Source organism: Cavenderia fasciculata (genome assembly GCF_000203815.1).
Source record: "Cavenderia fasciculata unplaced genomic scaffold Scf_EUAJFUG02HR96I-5, whole genome shotgun sequence".
In the NCBI taxonomy this organism is placed as follows: Eukaryota; Evosea; class Eumycetozoa; order Acytosteliales; family Cavenderiaceae; genus Cavenderia; species Cavenderia fasciculata.
This window is the reverse complement of record NW_004457624.1, coordinates 2481601-2500784: the sequence shown is the minus strand read 5'-3', so window position 1 is coordinate 2500784 and position 19184 is coordinate 2481601. Positions and strand designations below refer to the sequence as shown.

At 34.5% G+C, this 19184-nt stretch overlaps 9 protein-coding genes and 1 non-coding gene across 10 annotated transcripts; 7 read left to right on the top strand and 3 right to left on the bottom strand.

Annotated features, from left to right (window-relative positions):
• Positions 1 to 223: 223 nt before the first annotated feature.
• On the top strand, positions 224 to 473 carry DFA_12001 (uncharacterized protein; the record flags this gene model as incomplete). The annotated part of the gene is made up of 2 exons (XM_004350888.1): positions 224 to 233; positions 307 to 473. The coding sequence occupies 2 exons, from the start codon at positions 224 to 226 to the stop codon at positions 471 to 473; spliced, it is 177 nt and encodes a 58-aa protein (XP_004350940.1).
• Positions 474 to 648: 175 nt separating this feature from the next.
• Positions 649 to 2593, bottom strand: DFA_12000 (uncharacterized protein; the record flags this gene model as incomplete). Its single annotated transcript, XM_004350887.1, has 5 exons — positions 649 to 1286; positions 1355 to 1767; positions 2240 to 2288; positions 2372 to 2425; positions 2500 to 2593. The coding sequence occupies 5 exons, from the start codon at positions 2591 to 2593 to the stop codon at positions 649 to 651; spliced, it is 1248 nt and encodes a 415-aa protein (XP_004350939.1).
• A 515-nt stretch (positions 2594 to 3108) lies between these two features.
• Positions 3109 to 3273, top strand: DFA_11999 (uncharacterized protein; the record flags this gene model as incomplete). Its single annotated transcript, XM_004350886.1, has 1 exon — positions 3109 to 3273. One exon carries the CDS (start codon positions 3109 to 3111, stop codon positions 3271 to 3273), a length of 165 nt encoding a protein of 54 aa, XP_004350938.1.
• A 943-nt stretch (positions 3274 to 4216) lies between these two features.
• Positions 4217 to 6015, top strand: DFA_11998 (uncharacterized protein; the record flags this gene model as incomplete). The annotated part of the gene is made up of 2 exons (XM_004350885.1): positions 4217 to 4433; positions 4526 to 6015. 2 exons carry the CDS (start codon positions 4217 to 4219, stop codon positions 6013 to 6015), a joined length of 1707 nt encoding a protein of 568 aa, XP_004350937.1.
• A 757-nt stretch (positions 6016 to 6772) lies between these two features.
• DFA_11997 (IPT/TIG domain-containing protein) lies at positions 6773 to 9392 on the top strand (the record flags this gene model as incomplete). Its single annotated transcript, XM_004350884.1, has 3 exons — positions 6773 to 8565; positions 8642 to 9042; positions 9115 to 9392. 3 exons carry the CDS (start codon positions 6773 to 6775, stop codon positions 9390 to 9392), a joined length of 2472 nt encoding a protein of 823 aa, XP_004350936.1.
• A 254-nt stretch (positions 9393 to 9646) lies between these two features.
• gxcE (pleckstrin domain-containing protein) lies at positions 9647 to 11482 on the top strand (the record flags this gene model as incomplete). Its single annotated transcript, XM_004350883.1, has 4 exons — positions 9647 to 9689; positions 9785 to 10377; positions 10449 to 10956; positions 11031 to 11482. 4 exons carry the CDS (start codon positions 9647 to 9649, stop codon positions 11480 to 11482), a joined length of 1596 nt encoding a protein of 531 aa, XP_004350935.1.
• A 436-nt stretch (positions 11483 to 11918) lies between these two features.
• DFA_11995 (cysteine proteinase 5) lies at positions 11919 to 12914 on the top strand (the record flags this gene model as incomplete). Its single annotated transcript, XM_004350882.1, has 2 exons — positions 11919 to 12717; positions 12835 to 12914. 2 exons carry the CDS (start codon positions 11919 to 11921, stop codon positions 12912 to 12914), a joined length of 879 nt encoding a protein of 292 aa, XP_004350933.1.
• Positions 12915 to 13749: 835 nt separating this feature from the next.
• Positions 13750 to 15582, bottom strand: DFA_11994 (putative protein serine/threonine kinase; the record flags this gene model as incomplete). The annotated part of the gene is made up of 5 exons (XM_004350881.1): positions 13750 to 13957; positions 14047 to 14712; positions 14784 to 14946; positions 15043 to 15175; positions 15268 to 15582. The coding sequence occupies 5 exons, from the start codon at positions 15580 to 15582 to the stop codon at positions 13750 to 13752; spliced, it is 1485 nt and encodes a 494-aa protein (XP_004350932.1).
• Positions 15583 to 15911: 329 nt separating this feature from the next.
• On the bottom strand, positions 15912 to 15984 carry DFA_11993. Its single transcript has one exon. It is a non-coding gene; the product is annotated as a tRNA-Lys (tRNA).
• A 628-nt stretch (positions 15985 to 16612) lies between these two features.
• Positions 16613 to 18539, top strand: DFA_11992 (Pol protein; the record flags this gene model as incomplete). The annotated part of the gene is made up of 2 exons (XM_004350880.1): positions 16613 to 18223; positions 18399 to 18539. The coding sequence occupies 2 exons, from the start codon at positions 16613 to 16615 to the stop codon at positions 18537 to 18539; spliced, it is 1752 nt and encodes a 583-aa protein (XP_004350931.1).
• Positions 18540 to 19184: the final 645 nt, after the last annotated feature.

Genomic DNA, 19184 nt, shown 5'->3' with positions numbered 1-19184 from the left:
GAGTAAATTTAAATCAAGTCCTCCCTCCCTCCCTCCCTCAACATAGAAAAGCCAAAAAAAGTATAATGATCCGCCACGCCAAAGTTTTGAGGGGTGGCTTTTCGAGAACCAAGTGTTCAATTTAGACCAACAACAAGTATAAAATCATAGTTTTGGATATATATAAATATAACAGATAGTTATTTTCATTTAATTCAATTAAATCAATCAAATAATTATAATCATGTTATTCAGTAAGTTATATATACATAAATATAAATATGTAAATTGTGATTGGTTGATTTTCTTTTTGTTTTTTTGTTTTAGAACAATTAGCCAACCTCTCTCAAATTCAAACCAGTGGTGGATACTCATCATCTGCAAACAAAACTAGCACCGCAAATGAATTCAATTTCCAAGATCCATTTACGACCCAAACATCACTAGGTGCCAACAAAGTTGCTTTCAAATTTTCAGGTGATGAAGTTGTATGATATTCTACTACTTATCATCATCATCTCCTTAAGAAAAACAATCAAAGAATTTATTGTACAATAAATTTTAAATATTAAAAAATGTAAAGTTACTTGGTTGGTACAAACTTTTTTTGTTAGAAAAATAACAATCGATATGTAGCTTTGGGTGGTTATTTTATTTATTTATAATTATTTAACATAATGGATGGGGTTGGTGATTATTATTATGACCATTGCCAGTGTTGCATTTGATGGCGGGACATGCATTTTCATCTTTGATGCATTGACGGTGTCCATTGATACTAGCACATAGGTATCCTTGTGGACATCCAATATGACGGTGATTGCCAGCATGGTGGATGTGACTAGGTTCAAGGTCACATTCATGTGGTCGATGAGTTGTTATTCCTGATGATCCACCTGTCAATGATGATGATGATGATATTGATGATGATGATGTTGTTATGGATGATGATGATGTGCCAGTCGTTGGATGCACTGTCGTATGCTCTCCAGTGGTTGTCACAACTTCGGTTGTCGTCACCACTCCTGTTGTTGTGACTATTGCTGTTGTTGTCACTACTCCTGTCGTCGACACTACTCCAGTCGTTGTCACTACTCCAGTGGTTGTTGTTACTGGTGGACCAGTCGTTGAAACTATTCCTGTCGTCGACACTACTCCGGTCGTCGTGACCACTCCAGTGGTTGATACAACTCCGGTTGTCGTGACCACTCCAGTCGTAGATACAACACCAGTTGTCGAACAATTATCAACATGAGCGCAATTGCCATCGATACAACTATCGTCAGTGCATTCATCACCATCATCACCTATTAAAAAAACAATCATTATATTATTATTATATATTAGTATTAAAAAAAAGATAGAAACAACTTACAGGTAATCGGTTCTTCAATACAAGTATCTGCACCGACATCACACAAATTGACAAAACAAGCATCGGTACTTGGTGGACAAGTATTTTGAAAGGAACATGTAGTTGTTGGCTCATCACAGTGATCCGATGTGCAAGATAGACCATCATTACATAACTCTTTTGGTAAGCATTGATAGGGATAGACATTGTCACAAGAGGCATCGAGACATGAGTTGGTTGGCTTGGAAAAGGAACAGTCACCACCAGGTTCACCATAGCACTGGAATGAGTTGTAGTCGCATCGTGGGAATCCACAGAGTCCGTGGTTTTGTATGTTGGGGTCGCAGTCAAAGTCATCACAACATTGCTCTTGAAAACATTGACACATCGATATTCTCAGCCACATGTCTGAACTTGGTGAGGCCATATTACACCTGAAAATGTCCAATTCTACGGGACCTGCACCAAAATCAGTTGTATCGTAAAAATGGGGATTGTCGGCCACCAGTCGGCCATTTGAATAGATCCAGAGATTGCCTTTGATGTAATAGTTTCCATAGGAGGGATTGGGACATTTGAGGTCGGCAAAAACTTTGGTGTGACCGCACCAATGAAAGTTTTGCCTGACCATTGTAATCCAGATACTCTGTTTCTCCTGGATAGGCAGAACTGTCATCGTAACCTTGACCATTGATGGGGAAATAAGAGGGTCTATCAAAGAGGTACTCTACGGGGGCGAGTACGTAAAAATCCATATAATCTCCATTGTTGACGGTCAAGGAAATGTCTGTCACCTCGTGAAAGTACGAGTAAAAAGAGGAAGGGCTCGCGACTGACCCAAGGGGACTAGCACCAGGTTAAATATAGGTCGGTGTTCCATCTGGTCCCAAACTGAAATCAACCAACCCCTTTTCTCCTTGATCGTGTGATTCCCAATATACATTTTCAAAGTCACCTAAAATAATAATAATAACAATATTAATATTCATTTTAAAAAACCAATCATAATTAATAATTATGAAATTTATCTAAACATACTATTTCTTTGAGGAGTAGTATCAAAGAATTCTATAGGTTGAATTGGATGGATTGCTAAATTTTATAATTTAAGGAGGAAGAGTAGGTCTGAGTTAGTAGATGATTTGATCTATCAGGATTTTACATACGAGGAGGGAATGGTTGAGAATTGGAACAACATAAAAGGACATCTAAAACAAAGATCACTAAAAACAGAAATCTTTGTCTATTTTTAATAACCATGTTTTCTCAAACTAGATAGTATTTAATTATCAATGTGTATGTATTTCTTTTGAATCAAGGAGAGCTATCGTGCATTGAATTTGAATTCATTTGAAGTGTTGGTTTGATCAGCAGATCAATGGTAGAGTGAATGAAATGATCCGTTATATTAATAAATGTATTTTCACATTCTATGAGCTCGTTGCTTTTCACAGTGAGTCTTGTTATGAGGGGGTTTTTGATTGTGTATTTTGAAAGACTGAGAGAATTTATTTATATTAACAAGCCACGATGAATCTAAACAAAATCATTCATTCTGAGAGTAAAAACAAAGACAGTGGTTGTCATTTGGTATTCATTTTTAACACTTTCGACCCCCACAATGAGAGAGGGGAGGTTAATTTCGTACTGGAAAACATGAGTGGGATTTCTGTCATTTCATTGGTAGTCACTCACAGAATGATCATGATTTTTTTGATGAGGAGGAAAGTTAGTTACATCATTATCAATTGGAAGTAATAGTAGTAGAGATGAAAATGGACAAGATGACATTGACTGGTGACTTGCTTCGTAATCATCTCAAAGAAAAAGATTCAATTGTCGTCATTGATCACGATCAATCTGTTCAATCAGAATTTGACAATGTTATAAATCTTCAATTTAATGATTTAAATAATAAACATCAATTTGTTGAAATTTAAAAAAATAATTAAAAGATTTTTAATAAACCCTAAACCCTAGCTACCCCCCAACAGATATAGTAAATTTAAATCAAGTCCTCCCTCCCTCCCTCAACATACAAAAGTCAAAAAAAGTAGTACTGATCCGCCACGCCAAAGTTTTGAGGGTTGGGTGGTGGCTTTTCGAGACCCAAATGTTGTATGAAACCAACAAGTATAAAATCATTGTTTGGATATTGTTATTTCCATTCAATTAAATCAATCAAATAATTATAATCATGTTATTTAGTAAGTTAATTAAATATTAGAAAATGTTATAATATAATATTTATTTATATTTTTGTTTTAGAACAATTAGCCAACCCCTCTCAAATCCAAACTGGTGGATACTCGTCATCTGCTACCACCAACAACCCTAATGGATTCAATTTCCAAGACCTATTTGCCAAGCAAACATCACAAGCTTCCAACAAGGTTGCTGGTGATGAACTTGTGTGATACTTGAACCACCCCGCGAATACCATTAATTTTAAATATAAAGAATAAGGAGTTATATATATTCCACTACTTGTCATCGTCATCATGAACAAGTCAATATTTATTTATTATTATTATTTATAAAAACAAATCAAGAATCAATATTGATTCTTATCTTTTCTTTATTATCAAGATATTAGAAAGCATTTGTTTATTCGTGCTGTCCCTAACTTTTTTTTCCTCCCTTTTTAGGGAATTTTTACTCAGCAAAAGCTTTCCTTTCCTTGCTTGCAAAGCTGACTTTATTTTTTTTTTATTTTCTTAACTACCTTTTTGTACAAACAAATAATTTTAAAAACAAAAAAGAGTATATAGAAAAGAAAAGAAAGAAGAGGATATATATAGATAGATAGATAGATAGATAGGAGAGTGAGAGACAAGCATTCAAAAAGAAAGAAGAGACATATATATAACTTAGTTTGAAAGAATGGAAAATATACCAGAGATACAGTTTGATCAATATTGCTTTTTCATTCATAGATTAAAGCTTAGATCAACGTTAAACTATCGAACTAAATTACCAACTTTGGCAAAGGATCAGGCTGGTAGTCCTCTCATTGTAAAGATTGCAAAAGAGTTGAATGATGCTTCAGAAAGTTATAATACCTTTTACTATTCTGAAAAGGCAAAGAATTTAGCTGAAAGTAAGTAAAGAAAAAGAATAAGAAGAAAGAAAGAAAGTAAACAACAAAATTACATTCATTCTAACTCAATTTATGTATTTATATAAATATAGTTAATATTGAAGAATTAACAGAATGTGTAAATAATTATGTGTCCTTGTTGGGAGGATTTGTCGGTGGTAGTAAATTATTCCAATTACCAATTGTACAACCTGATGACAATGAAGTCATTGTAGTTGCTGGTCAATCAAATAATCATCATCACCAACACAACAATCATAGTCATGATGATGATGAAGATGGTGACTCAACCTCAAAAATGCATCAAGAAGAAGGAGAATCAACAACAAATCATAGTGATAATGAAGGAGATGAAGAGAAAAAAGACAATGATGATAAAGAAGACAAAGAAGAAGAAGAATTTCAATTACCAAAAATATCAGGAACTACTACAACTACTTCTTCAAAATCATCTTCTTCATCTACTTCTTCATCAATGAATGATTCAATTAGAAAAAATTTACAATTTCAATGGGGAACAATATTTGGAACAGAAAGAATATGCAAATCTTCTGATGTAGTGGTAGAATTGATTAGTGTATTGATGAATCTTGGTGTTTGGTATCTTGGTTATTCTGAATTTTTGGTTTCAAAGAGTCAGACGACTGCAGGTTCTGACTCGATTGATGAAGAACAAAGAAAGGTGGTCTATGACTATTTGTTAAAGGCTGCTGGTATTTTTGAATGGATCATGGAAAAGACACCAACACTTGGTTTGGATTTGGCAGGTGTCAACATTTTGGATTTCAATAGTACCATTCTCAGAGCTCTCTATCTCCAATCGATTGGACAAGCTCAGGAAATATCAATTGGACGTGCATTCAAAAAGAATACATCGAGAAGTATCATTACCAAGCTTGCCGTAGACACTGCCAGCATCTATGGTGAAATTGGATCGTTGCTCGAAGGTATGGACCAAATCACAGAGAATCGATTGGAGCGATTCATGTTGTTTTGTAGATTCAAACAACAACTCTATCGTGCATTGGCAATCAATCAACAGGCCTATGTGTTGAACCAGACACATCAATACGGTGCTGCCATTGCCACTGGCAACCAGTCACGTGAACTCGTTAAAAAGGCATTGACCCTTATCCGTCCATTGGCATGTATCACACTATCGGTAGAGTCTATGAAACTGCCAATCACCGTCCTCCAAAAGATGATTGAAGCCGATCAAACTCGTTTCGAACGTGAAAACAAGGTCATTGGTTTCCAAACCGTCCCCGACCAAACCCCAGATCTTCCAGAGGGAAATCGTTTGGCCAAAGCTCGTCCCTTTGTCCTTCCCATGCTCAGTCCTCTATGGGACTCGAAAACCTTTGATCAATTTGACAGTTCCAGAAAATTATCCGAAACTGATATCAACTCTCTCATTGTTCAATCTCCATCGTCTAGTTCCACTTCAAATTCACCAGTCCTAAGTAGTAAAGATAAAGACAAAGATAATGATTATATTAATATTAATAGTAAAGAAAAGGAAAAAGATAGTAATAATAATTCAAGTCCCAAATCAGAGAAAAAGGAATGTTTAATTAATTAGAAGATAATCATCATGTCATTTTGTTCATAGTTTTTTTTTTTGTATAATAATAAATAATAATAATAATAATAATAAATAATTAAATAAATTTTTAATCAATCATATATATTTTTTACATGTGGATGATGATGTCACATATTTTTGGACCATATAAATATTATAGCCGTTAAAACGGCTTCAACAAAAAATTTTAAAAAAATTGAAAAAAATTAAAAAAAAAAATGGAGGATGTTTCTCTCCTCACAACTCACAGCTTCTGCCAGATAGATAATACATATAAATATATAAATTATCATTCATATTCTTTAAAGATAGTAGATTCAAGATCAACAACAACAAACAACAACAAACAACAAAGATAAAGTAAAAGTTGAAGACTTCAAAAAGAGGCAAAAAAGACATATAAATACTCTGTGATCATCATATATAGTGAGAAATATCGTAGAAATTAATTAAAAAGTATTTGGTAATTGCATCACCGTGACGGCCCTATCAGTATTAGTGATACCGACTACAACAACACTGGACAAGACATCCAACATCATATATACGACGACGTAAAGACGACTGCCACATAATAATAATAATAATCGTAGCAACAACCATATACAACAACCACACACACTACCTACCCCATCAACAACAAAGCAATCATAATAGTATCATATAAAAGTGTATAGATAATAGGCAGCAGCAGCAGCAGTAGTAGTAGAAGATAGACTACTGAAATTAATACATAGAGAGAGAATCGATTTTTATGGATAAATCAACCACCAACTCATTGTTGGACTTGGGCATTAATATGACCGGGTCAATCAACACCACCACCACCAATCACCATGGCGTCAACAATGACTTATTTTCAAACATGAGAATGTCACAGCTACTTGATTTGAACGGGTTTGTAAATGCATTTGATAGTGTTTCGCCTGCAACTGCCACCTTTCAATCATTTCAAAGCCATCTTCTCAGACAATCTCAAAATTTAGATCAGCAACAACAACAACAACAACTGCAACAACCAATCAACTCTGATCAACTTCAATTACAACAAATTCAACAACAAATACAACAATTACAACAATTACAACAAACATTAAGTGGTTCAAATGTTAACAATGGTAGTGGTAATAATAATAATGGTAATAATATGACATTTAATCAATTTCAACAACAACAACAACAACAACAACAACCTATATTACCTACGATTCAAAATGTATTTAAACAACAACCACAACAACAACCACAACAACAACAACTACAACAACAGAATATACAACAAAATATGCAACAGAATCTTCAACAAAATCTAAATATTCAACATGTATCAACTTCTTCTTCTTCTACTTCTACTACTTCAACTTCTTCAACTTCACCAAACTTGTCATCATTAACCAATTCTATATCAAATTTATTTGAAGGAATTGATTTACAATCAGAGTTGAAGGAGGTATATTCATCACTTCAAACCCTTTCACAAGAATCACTTCAACATTTATTCTTTTTATCGAGAGCTCTTCAGCCACAAGTGACCGAGGATCTTAGATTTTCATTGATCAACAAGATGTTTGCCGATGTACCCAAGATTATCGAACAACTCTCATTGTCCAACATCCAAGCCTATGCGGCCGACACTTCCAACCACGCCTTTAAACTGTTTCTCGACTTTAAGGAGCTCGCCAACCTCTTGGGTCGCGTCTCTTATATTCAACTTTTCCAAATGACCAACAACCTCGTATCACCAGGCACACCTCAATCACAATTCTCTCAACTACAACGCATCCAAGAATACTTTATGCGATGTTCACCCGATCAATTACGCCTTTTAAATCAAGCTGTCGATAGCTCTTCTTCTTCCTCTTCCTCGCCGACAAGTATGATGGGGAATCAACGCCTTTTACAAATAGATCCTACCATCTCTATCGATATCATGCAATTTATCTCTGGTATTGTATCATTGCCTGTCAATGAATTGATAACGTTTCAACAATGGTTTGTTGTACTCTCAAAGAAAATGTTGGCCGTTTTATTGGCAATGCTTCAATTGGAAGCATCTACAGTTTATGATCTTAAACGTATACTTGCTTCAAGTCATTTACCAATTTTACCTCAAATCAATAATAATCAAAATAACAATCAAAATAACAATCAAAATAATTCTGTATATCAACAACAAAATCAACTTTCACTTCAACAATTACAAAATAATCAACAAAATAATATTAATAATCCAACTATATCAATATCGAGTAATAATGAACAACAAATAACTTCATCTCTTAGACAATCATCAACACCACCAAATCTAATGTCATCGGAATTTGCGCTTTCTTTACCTCCACTTTTCCCACTAAACTTGTCAAATTCAATTGGAAATATTGAATATCATCATCAACAGAATCAAAATCAATTAACCCTTTCACCTAGTAACCTTACTAAATCACCTGTAAAGAATGAACCACCACCTCAATCACCTCAACCACCTTCATTAGTTTTAAATACTTCTGCTTCCTCTATTTTAGCTAGTTCGAGTACTACTGATGATTGGTAAATATAATAGAAAGAAAGAAAAAAATAGAAAAAAGAAATTAGATTATTTATTTACTTTTTTTTATTTTTTTAGTCCATTTTATTTAAAGATTGCAAGACAACCACCAAGTTCAACAGTTTATCAAAGAATTTTAAAACCATTCCCATCGGTCATGTTGTGTGGACCAGGAGTGGAAAATGCAAACTTGTCAAACTTTTTTGTAGAGGCATCATTGTTGCGTCATGACAATCAAACTGAAATCCCAACCTATTTGGATGGTAACAAGATATCCAGAATTTCCAATGGTACATTTGCCCCGTTTAAAAAATTAAAGATCCTTTCAACAACCATTCAACTGCGAACCCTTTTTAGAATTAAATTTGTATTAAAACGTTATGTTGGCAATGATTTCCAAACCATTTCCAAAGCTTCTGTTTTATCTGATCCAATAGAAGTTTTCTCTCATACTATTTATCTTTCTGATAAACAAGATGGTAAATAGAAAAAGAAATAGAAATAGAAAATAGAAAAAAAGTATTAATTTAAAATTTTCTATTTTATTTTAGTACCATTACCACCAACAGTGACAGAAGTAATTCCAAGTCAAGGCGCACCAAATACAAGAATGGTAGTTTTGGGTAATAATTTTGTAAAGAGTGATAATTTAAGTGTAATGTTTGGACCTTCCTCGACAGGTGGACAATTTTATGAAAAGGGAACTATTATTTGTAATGCACCAGAACGCGATGCATCTGTCAAAAGTGGGTCTCCTGTACATGTAAATGTTGCAAATGATGGTGAAAATTATTCAACCGATTCTGTCAGTTTTACCTATACAAGATAAAACAACAAATATTAAAATAAATCATATAATCAAAATAATATAATCAAAAAAAAAAGATTTGTAACCTACCCAAATTTGGGTTTTTTTTGGTGCACCGTAAAATCTGATCGCCCCCTTTACTTTTCTTTTAAAAAATTTGGCTACTTTTCTGATCAAGGTAGTGATCCCGATGAGAGACTTGAATCAACTCAAATTATACTCATTCATTCTTTTTACAAAACATTCATATAGATATAGAGCAGAGAGAGAGAAAAATGGGAAATAATTCATCAAAATCAAATTCAACTTACAACGAAGGTAAAAAAGATCTAGAACGAAATGAAAAGAGAGATATTTTCAAAGATATATATATTAATATATAGATTGATTGTTTGTTGTTTCAATTGATCTAGATGAATCAACAAAAAGAAAAAGAGAACAAATATTAGATGAAATTATATCAACTGAAAAGACCTATGTAAACTATCTATGTGTTATAGAAGAGGTTTATTTAGAGCCAATGCGTAAACAAAAGATAACATCTACAGAGAATATAGAAGCAATCTTTTCAACGGTCGACCAGATTGTTTCATTTCATCGAGACTTTTTTACAGAGTTGGCAAGCACCTATAATACATTTTCTTGGATTTCTTCAACTGTTACACCTCCCACTAGAGTCACTACTGTGACTACGTCCAACTCGACAACCATCACTACAACTACAACTACAACCATTTCACCAAAACAAAAGATTACAAATACTTTTGAAGCAATCTTGGCAATCTTGGATGTATTTAACAAACATCGATCAAACTTTAAAATCTATAGTTCTTATATCGTTGCCTATGATAATGCAATTTCAACATTGAATCGATTAAAAAAGAAATCTTCATTTAATAATTTTATCGAAAAATGTAGAACTGATTCAAGATCAAATGGTCAAGATATTAATTCTCTTATTATTATGCCTGTTCAAAGATTACCTCGTTATGTTTTATTATTAAATGTAAAAATAGAAAAAAAAGAAAAAAGAAATATATTTATTTATTTATTTATTTCTTTTTTCTTTTGTTTTAGGAATTATTAAAAAATGTACCAAATTTAAATATTTATTCAAATATAACAAAATCATTGGAATCTTGTATTGGAGGAGTAAAAAATGTTACACAATTTGTAAATGACGCTAAAAAGGACGATGATATGATGGCAAGATTAAAAGAATTACAAGATGCATTGTTGGACAAGGTCAATATGAATGAACCTGGTAGAAGATTGGTAATGGAAGGTCAAGTGACTATTCATTCTACTTATCCTCTAAAGGAAAAGGATGAATTATTGAAAAGAATTAGAAAATATAGAAAACAGAAAAAAGCAGATACTCAACAAGAAAACATTGTCTTTCCAGAGGAATTTAAAACACCAAACAATATCATCAATTATTGTATTTTTAATGATTGTTTGGTTTTCCTAAACAAACCTCCAAAATCTTCAATATCAAATTTTATCAATTCCTCAAAAATCTATTCTATAGTTGATTGTTCAATTTATGATCAAGTTAAAGCTTTTGATGTTTTAGATATTTTTGGTATGAAACAAATAGAAATATATAAATACATAAATATTAATATTTATCTCTCTCTCTCTCTCTTTTCTCTTTAGGATATAAAAATGGAATAATAATATTTACAGAAAAATTATGTTATTTTATAAATTTACCAACTTTAAATGAAAAGGATAGATTGTTGGAGACATTGGCAATGAGTAAGAATTTACCACCTATCCCTGTGACCAAAGAAACATTGGCAGCTGCATTGGCATCATCTTCAAATCTTCCCGGCCTATTGACAGTGAGAGAGAGATCAGCCACAACGACTACACCCGCCATCAAGGAAAAGGAGAATACCACCCAACATAAATCGTCACTTTCGTTTATTTCGAGTTCCTCCTCCTCCTCGTCTTCCTCGTCAACAACTTCCAAAGCATCTTCCAAAAGCTTTATCCTAAGCAAATCAACATCGTCTGCATCTGCAAAAGAAAAGAACAACGAAAAAGACAAAACCCAAGGTACTATTGGTCCAAGAAAAAGCTTATTCTTTAAGGATAAAGACTAATTAAAGATATGTATCGGGCTAGTCTAGACTTTTCCGAGCTCAAAACTTTTATTTATTATTGTACAATAAACACAACAACATCTTACCTTGTTTTTGGAGCATTGGAGACCATGGTCTCCAAAAACTCAAACAACTTTTCCAAAAAATCATAAAAAAAAAATCTTTCCTTCAATCCCGACCTTTAAATTATAAAATATCCCCCAATGTGATCTTGTTCCGACCAACCCTTGTTTCAAAACGACGCACCCGTTTACTATAAATTTAACATTGGAACTTTTAAGTGTATTCATATAGATATATATATATATAATCATTTCATTTACCAATGTTTAGATACTCAATTTATATTTTATTTTTAATTTGTTTGATTGTACAATCATCAATAGCAACCAACTTATTTTCAGAAAGTCATTATCAAAATGCTTTTAGAAACTGGATGAACAAGCATGACAAGAGTTATGAATCTGGTCACTTTAACAAGGCTTACAATACTTTCAAGAACAACTTTGACCTCATTACCACCTGGAACCAACAAAAGCATTCATCTAGATTGGGTTTGAACAAGTTTGCCGATCTTTCAAACAAGGAATTCATCTTGCAATTTACAAATGCCAAGGGTCAAATCAATCATAACAATAATAATAATCAATTAGTTTCAACTTTTGATTCTTCATCCTCTTCATCACCAATTCCAATTTCAGTTGATTGGACCAAAAAAGGAGTAGTTTCAGCTGTACCAAACACTGATGCTGATTGTTTATCATCTTATGCATTCTCATCTGTTGGTTGTGCCGAAAGTATGTGGGCCATTTACAATGACTTTGCAGTCATTCCACTCTCTGTTCAACAAGTCCTTGATTGTTCTGGTGGAAATGGTAATGAAGGGTGTAATGGTGGAGAAATCAACAACTCTTTTGAGTATATGATCGTTGATGGTCTCCAAAGTGCCAAGACCTATCCATTCAAAGGAAAACAACAAAAATGCCAAGCTGACCCAGTCGAAACTGTCGCTGCCTATTCCAACTATACCACCATTGCTCAAGCCGATGAACAAGAAATGGCCCAAGCCGTCGCCACCCATGGTCCAGTCTCGGTCTATATTGATGCCAGTGGTGAATTCCAATTCTATGAATCTGGTGTATATTACAATGCTCAATGTTCATCTACCAATCTCGATCACTCTGTCTTGGTTACTGGTTATGGTGTCCTCAACAATGATAATTACTGGTCCATTCGTAATGAGTGGGGAACTGATTGGGGTGTCAATGGTCCGTTTCTTAAAAATTGGCAATAGAGATAATTATAAAAGAGATAAATATTAATATATTTATATATTTTTTTCAAATTTTTAGGATACGCTTTAATGTCAAAGGATAAAGGTAATAACTGTGGTATTGCAACCAAGAGTTCTTATATCATTGTCAAGGGTTAAAAGTATCAAGAAGAAGAAGAAGAATGATTAAAGAAAGCGGGGTTGTTCAAAACCTTTTAATAAAATAAAAAATGTTTTCATTTTTATTTTATTCATCCACAAATTTCTTATAGTTTTAGTTTATTTTTGTTTAAAAAGAAGAAGAAGAAGAATGATTAAATAAAATGGGGGGGTTGTTCAACCCTTTCCTTTAAACATTTAAAAGTATCAAGAAGAAAAAGAATGATTAAAGAAAGCGGGTTTGTTCAAAACCTTTTAATAAAATAAAAATTTTAATTTAATTTTTTATTCATCTTTATGGTCAAAAACCTTTGAAAAGTTTTGTTTGTTTACAAATTAACAAAGTTGATTATTTATTTTTCTTCTCTCTCTCTCTCTATATATATATATTTGCAATGAATAGAATTAATTCAATTACTGGATCTTTATATCGTTTTTATTCCAAACAACAAAATCCTTGTATTAATGGTAGAGGAGAAGAAGGATTAAAGAAAATCTTTAAAGACAAGAAACTATTAGTACCATTTCTAAATGATGTATTTGGTCTTCAAGATCAAGACAAGATCAAATCTCTCACCTTCTTGGGGCCAATCCACCCCGGATTGGACAACCTTTCAACCATCTATGATCTTGGTTGTACTACAATGTCAAAGAAACGAATTATCATTGAAATGCATAGAGCAAGCCAACCATTCATTCCCTCACAAAGAATTCATCGCTCCTTTTGACAAAATGAAAGAGATTCCAAAACCAATCATCTCTTTCATATTTGTTTTGGTAATACCCTGTTTCCGAATCGCCCAAAGGAATCAATCATCAAATCAAGTCTGATATTTCAAGTTGACAACTTTGAACCAATTCTCCCAAAGAACCAACTTGTTTTTGTACAATTTGATGCATTCTCTAATGAATCGATTACAAATGAATCTTCATTGACCGAGAAAATGTGTACTGCCGTTTCTTTGTCTTTAGAACTGCCAAGTATCCAAGACCTTCCAAATCCGATCAAATCTGAACCTCTCATCATTGATGCAATGAAAAAACTATTAATTAAATAAATTTTAATATTATTTATCTTTATTTATTTTATTTTTAGAAATCAAAAATTTTATTTCCACCCATATTTTCATACATTAATTTAGCAATTCTTCCATTGACGTATTGATCAATTTTACCAAAACTTTGAATTCTAATATCTGAAGGTACAATTTCCAATTTACTTCTAATCAATTCAACTTCAAATGCCCAACTATTGATTGGATTGTCTTTGAGATTGATTGAAAGACGACTTTTTACCTTTTCATTGATGACCCATTGTGTTGGAGGTGAGGATAATTGTTTTGACAATAATTCCTTTTCCATTTCATAGTTGATTTGATCTAGTTTGACAATACTTTTTTCAACCCTTTTAAATAAACCATAAATGTCTTGTTTTTCATTTACCTTTTCCAATTCCAATCTTTGTTGTTCTTGTAATCTCTCCTTTTCCTTTTCTTGGTTTCTTTTTTCCACCCATTCTTGTTTGATTTTGTATAGTGGACCATTGGTATCTTTTAGATTTTCAATCTTTAATTTGGTTGCTAGCAACTCTATAAATCCTTCAGTCTTTTCAACAATTGTAAAGATGATTCTATTATTTAAAATCGATTCAATAGATGATCTATGTTTTGGTGCTACATTTAACAAAGATGTTGTGATTCTATTTAAATCTTCATTGTATTGATTGTTTGGTCTTTTTAATATTCCTTTTTTTACTCTTTCCCAAATGATTTTATTATCTTCTGATCTTTTTGAGTCTCTAAAAATTAAAAAATAAAAAAGGTAAATAAATATTAAATAGAATAGATAGATATTCTTTTTTTTTTTTACCCAAAAGGATTATATAAATTTAATAATTCATAAAGTACAACACCTAATGACCAAAGATCAGTTGAATGATCATAATCTTCACGATTACAAATTTCAGGACTCATATAGAGAACTGTTCCAATCGTAGTATTGGTTTGTTGGTGTAAATCTAAAAACTTTCCAGCTTTATAAAAGAAAGAATCCAAAATATAAATCAAAATTAATTTAATTATTTCAAAAAAAAAAAAGATATTATATTATATTATACATCAGAACATACCTCCAAAGTCGGCAAGTTTAACTTGATAATCGTGTAGAACAATATTTTTGGGTTTGATATCTCTATGAATGATTTTATGATCATGAACATATTTAATTGCTGCACAAAGTTGTGAAAACCATAATATTATAGTCTTAAAAAAAAAAAAAAAAAGGAAAAAGGAAAGGAAAAGAAAATCTGTTAATATTGATATATATAAATATAAATTTAAAATGTTTTTCTTACTTCTTGAAGAATGGGAGTATTATCTTGTTGACATTTCTTTAAAAAGGTACCTAGGTCACCTTGGTTGGCGTATTCCATGATAATATAGAGATAGCCGTTTAATACAAAGTTGTTGATGTAACCAACGATAAAGGGATGCTTTAATCTTTGAAGGATTGATACTTCTTTTAAGATTTCAGCTTGTTTTGATTTCTTTGGTATGGGTATTTTCTTCATACAAAATTCTTGTCCTTCTTTTTCTACTAGATAGGTTGAACCAAAACTACCCTCTCCCAAACTTCTCAATACTTTATATCCTTCATATTCTATTGCCATTTTAAAAAGATATATTTAATAATTATCTCTATCTCTCTCTCTCTCTCTCTCTTTTGAAAAGATAAACAACAAGCAGCATTGACCGATGATCAAGTTCTTTTTGTTTTTAAAATAGTTGGTCAAACTGCAAACTCATCAAATATCTAGAGAGTTTAAGACAAGATTAGATCTATAAGCTACTTCCCAAGGATCAATTATTACCAAAGAGTCAGTAAATTTAACCAAAATCGATGAAACTTGCATATAATTGTAGCCACGAGTGTGGAGATTCAGGAAATGTTAAAAATTAGGTCCCAGCTCGCCACCCCATGCAAAAAAGGAGCAAAATGCGCCCGATGGGGGGCTCGAACCCCCGACCACGAGGTTAAAAGCCTCGCGCTCTACCGACTGAGCTAACCGGGCACTAAGGTCGGTTGTTCCCAATGGAGTTTTGCGCTATTTATACTCGGCCGAAAAAAATGTGAGCATCCACAAAAAACTGCTGGCAAACTGGAACCCCCAACTCACCAGAGTCGAGAAACAGAAAATGGAAAGCGACATCACCGAGGCAGAGATCCATCGAGCAATCGTAACTACTGCCAAGCACAAGTCGCCGGGCGAGGATGGCATCACCGCGTCGTTCTACCACCACTATGCAGGACCACTACTCCCCTTTCTCTGCCGACTGTTCAACCAGATGCTCCATCACGGTACCCCAACAGCAATGAAGAAGGGGATCTTAGTCACCATCTACAAAGGCAAAGGTGACGCTCTCGACATCGGCAACCGCCGACCAATCACACTGCTGAACGTGGATTACAAGATTTACTCTAAAGTTATCAACAACCGGCTACTGGCAGTCCTTCCAAAGGTCATCAGCCCCTACCAAACGGGCTTTGTCCCAGGACGTCTGATCCACGACAATCTGATCGTCATGAAGCAAGCACTCGAGACAAACAAGGACAACAAAGAGGCCATCACCACTCTCTACGACTTTTCCAAGGCATTTGATTCTGTCTCCCACCCTGCCATCCAACGAACCTTGACCAAGATGGGTGCTCCACCACTGATAGTCAACGCTGTTATGTCCATGCTAGCAGACTCTTCAGTCCGTGTACGAGTAGGAGACTCGCTGTCTGAACCATTCCACACCGTCAGAGGCACAAAGCAAGGTGATCCAATATCACCGACGCTATTTGCCCTCATCGCCGAGCCACTGGCGAGAAGCATCATCAATGACGGCCGCATACAAGGTTTGCCAATCGATACCACAACTGCAAAGCCACCAGTCTCTCTCTCTATGCTCCCACCGCCAGCTTTCGGAACCAAACAGAGAAAGCCACCGCCTCTTGTCCACCTCAACTGGGTAAAGCTACTCCAGTTTGCCGACGACACGTCTACATTTGCCAAAAACATCCGAGAATTTAAACTAATGGACGAATGGATTCAGCTATTCTGTAAAGCTACATCATCCAAAGTCAACACTGACAAATGTGTGATCATGTCACCTGGCAGTCCAACCAATTTACCGTACCCACTGATGGACAAGGAAAGCAAAGAACGTTACCTCGGCTACTACTTTAACCAGTTTGGTTTGGTACCACACCTTCCAGAGCGTATTGACAAGGTAATCAACGATTTGATTAGATGGAAACCTAAACACAACAACAACTATAGAGGTAAATTAGCTTTGCTCAAAACATATGGTCTGTCACAATTAAATTATTTCACGTACCTTGAATCACCTAGTCACGAGGCAATCACCAGATTGGAAAAGGTTATTGATTGGTTCATGTTCAGCAACGACCGTCAGAAAGACCCAACCAAGCCAACCAAAAGAACCATGTCCAAGAAACGCTCCATACGATCGATCGACCAAGGTGGTCTCAACCTCTGGGACCTCAACGCTAGACTCCGTGCCCAAAAGGCATGGATGTTCGAAAGGTTCCTCCACGAGGTAAAGAACGACCGAGTTGCAAAGGTTTCCTTTGCCCAATCATGGATGGACCAACTCAACCAAGACAAACCAAACGATTTTGTCCGCCTCTGCCGCAGCGAGTGGGAAAAGCTTACCCAACCCTACGACGTCAGCAGAGAGGCTGTACCCAAGCCAGCAATGGAACCAGACAAAAGAGGAAGAGTACCTCTCAAACAAGTGTACCTCCAAAGGCTGACCATATCCAACGAAAAGTGGAACGTGTACGACCCGACCCCAGGCCAAAAGATCTTAGCAACCGATGACAGAGTGTATCCAATGAATGCACTAGCTGCTCTATCTACCATCGTACTACCAAAGGGTCGAGATCTGGTTTGGAAATACGTAACCAAATGTCTCCCGCTCGTCAGGGGTGACCCAGTCGCCTCCACCTGTGTGACGTGTGGCAAAGATGAATCCTCCAAGCATTTGTTCTTCCAATGCAAGGAGACCACGCTGCCAGTGAAGATACTGAAAGAGGTTACTGCTGCCAACAACATTCCACCACCAGTCTGGGACATCACCCTCCTCAACCTCAAACAAACTCCAATGACTATAAACTTGGTCGCTGCAACACTAGAACGAATATGGTTCCGACGTAATGATCTACGTCACCAAAGAGATGAACCATTCACTGAACAATACCTGCGAGCTAGATTGATAAGTGATATGCGACATATTATAAAAGTAAACTGGGACAAGACGTTAGAATTATGTAACCGATGGCACTTGGCTCTAATGAACCAAACCGACGAATCAGTAATACATACGATTACAGAACGAATACAAACTATCATCCTTCGATTCTCCTCCAACTACAACCATCCTACTGTCTACAAGATCGCACTACCTAGTCATTTAGAGAGGTACAAGACTCTGCGTACTCTTCATCTATAATCGTTCACCCTCAGCTTCATTCCTCTCATCCTCTTCACCACCGCCATCCTCTTCTATTCTCTCTACAACTATCAATAATAATATTAATAATATAATAATTCACTAAATAATAAGAATAATAATAATTATATCAACCCAGTATTATTGCCTATAGTGCTAGTGAGAAAAAAAAAAAAAAAAAAAAAAAAAAAAATAATAGCGATATCTTTAACCAATTTATTTTTAGAACAAGCAACAATCCAAAACAATCCAACATGCTTGACACTATACAAAAAGATACATGATCAACGTCCATACAACATGTATCATAGACATGGACAAACCCCCAAAACAAATTAACTTTAATTCTTCTTGAGATAATCTTTATTTCTGGCTGGTCAATTAAAAAGTAAAATTAATAAAACTTTGTAACTTCTGAGTACTACTCTTCCCGATGGGAGAGAACAGGAAAAGAATTACTTTAAAAAAAAAAAACCGAAAAAAATGTTTTAATTTCTTTTACTCTGCTTAAGGTGATTCTAGATGACGGATGAACCAATGAGGGTCTTAGGTTCCAGATGAGACCACATTGATAGGTTCCAGAGGGTCATAGGTTTGAGCCATATGTTCTAGATGATGACCATTCATTTGATCCAGATGACTAGTCATTCAGAGGTCGGAGCCATGTAGGTCATAGGCTCCAGAGGATGGATGAGACCACAGTCATAGGTTCTGAGCCATAGATAGGTCATAGGTTATGAGCCATAGGTAG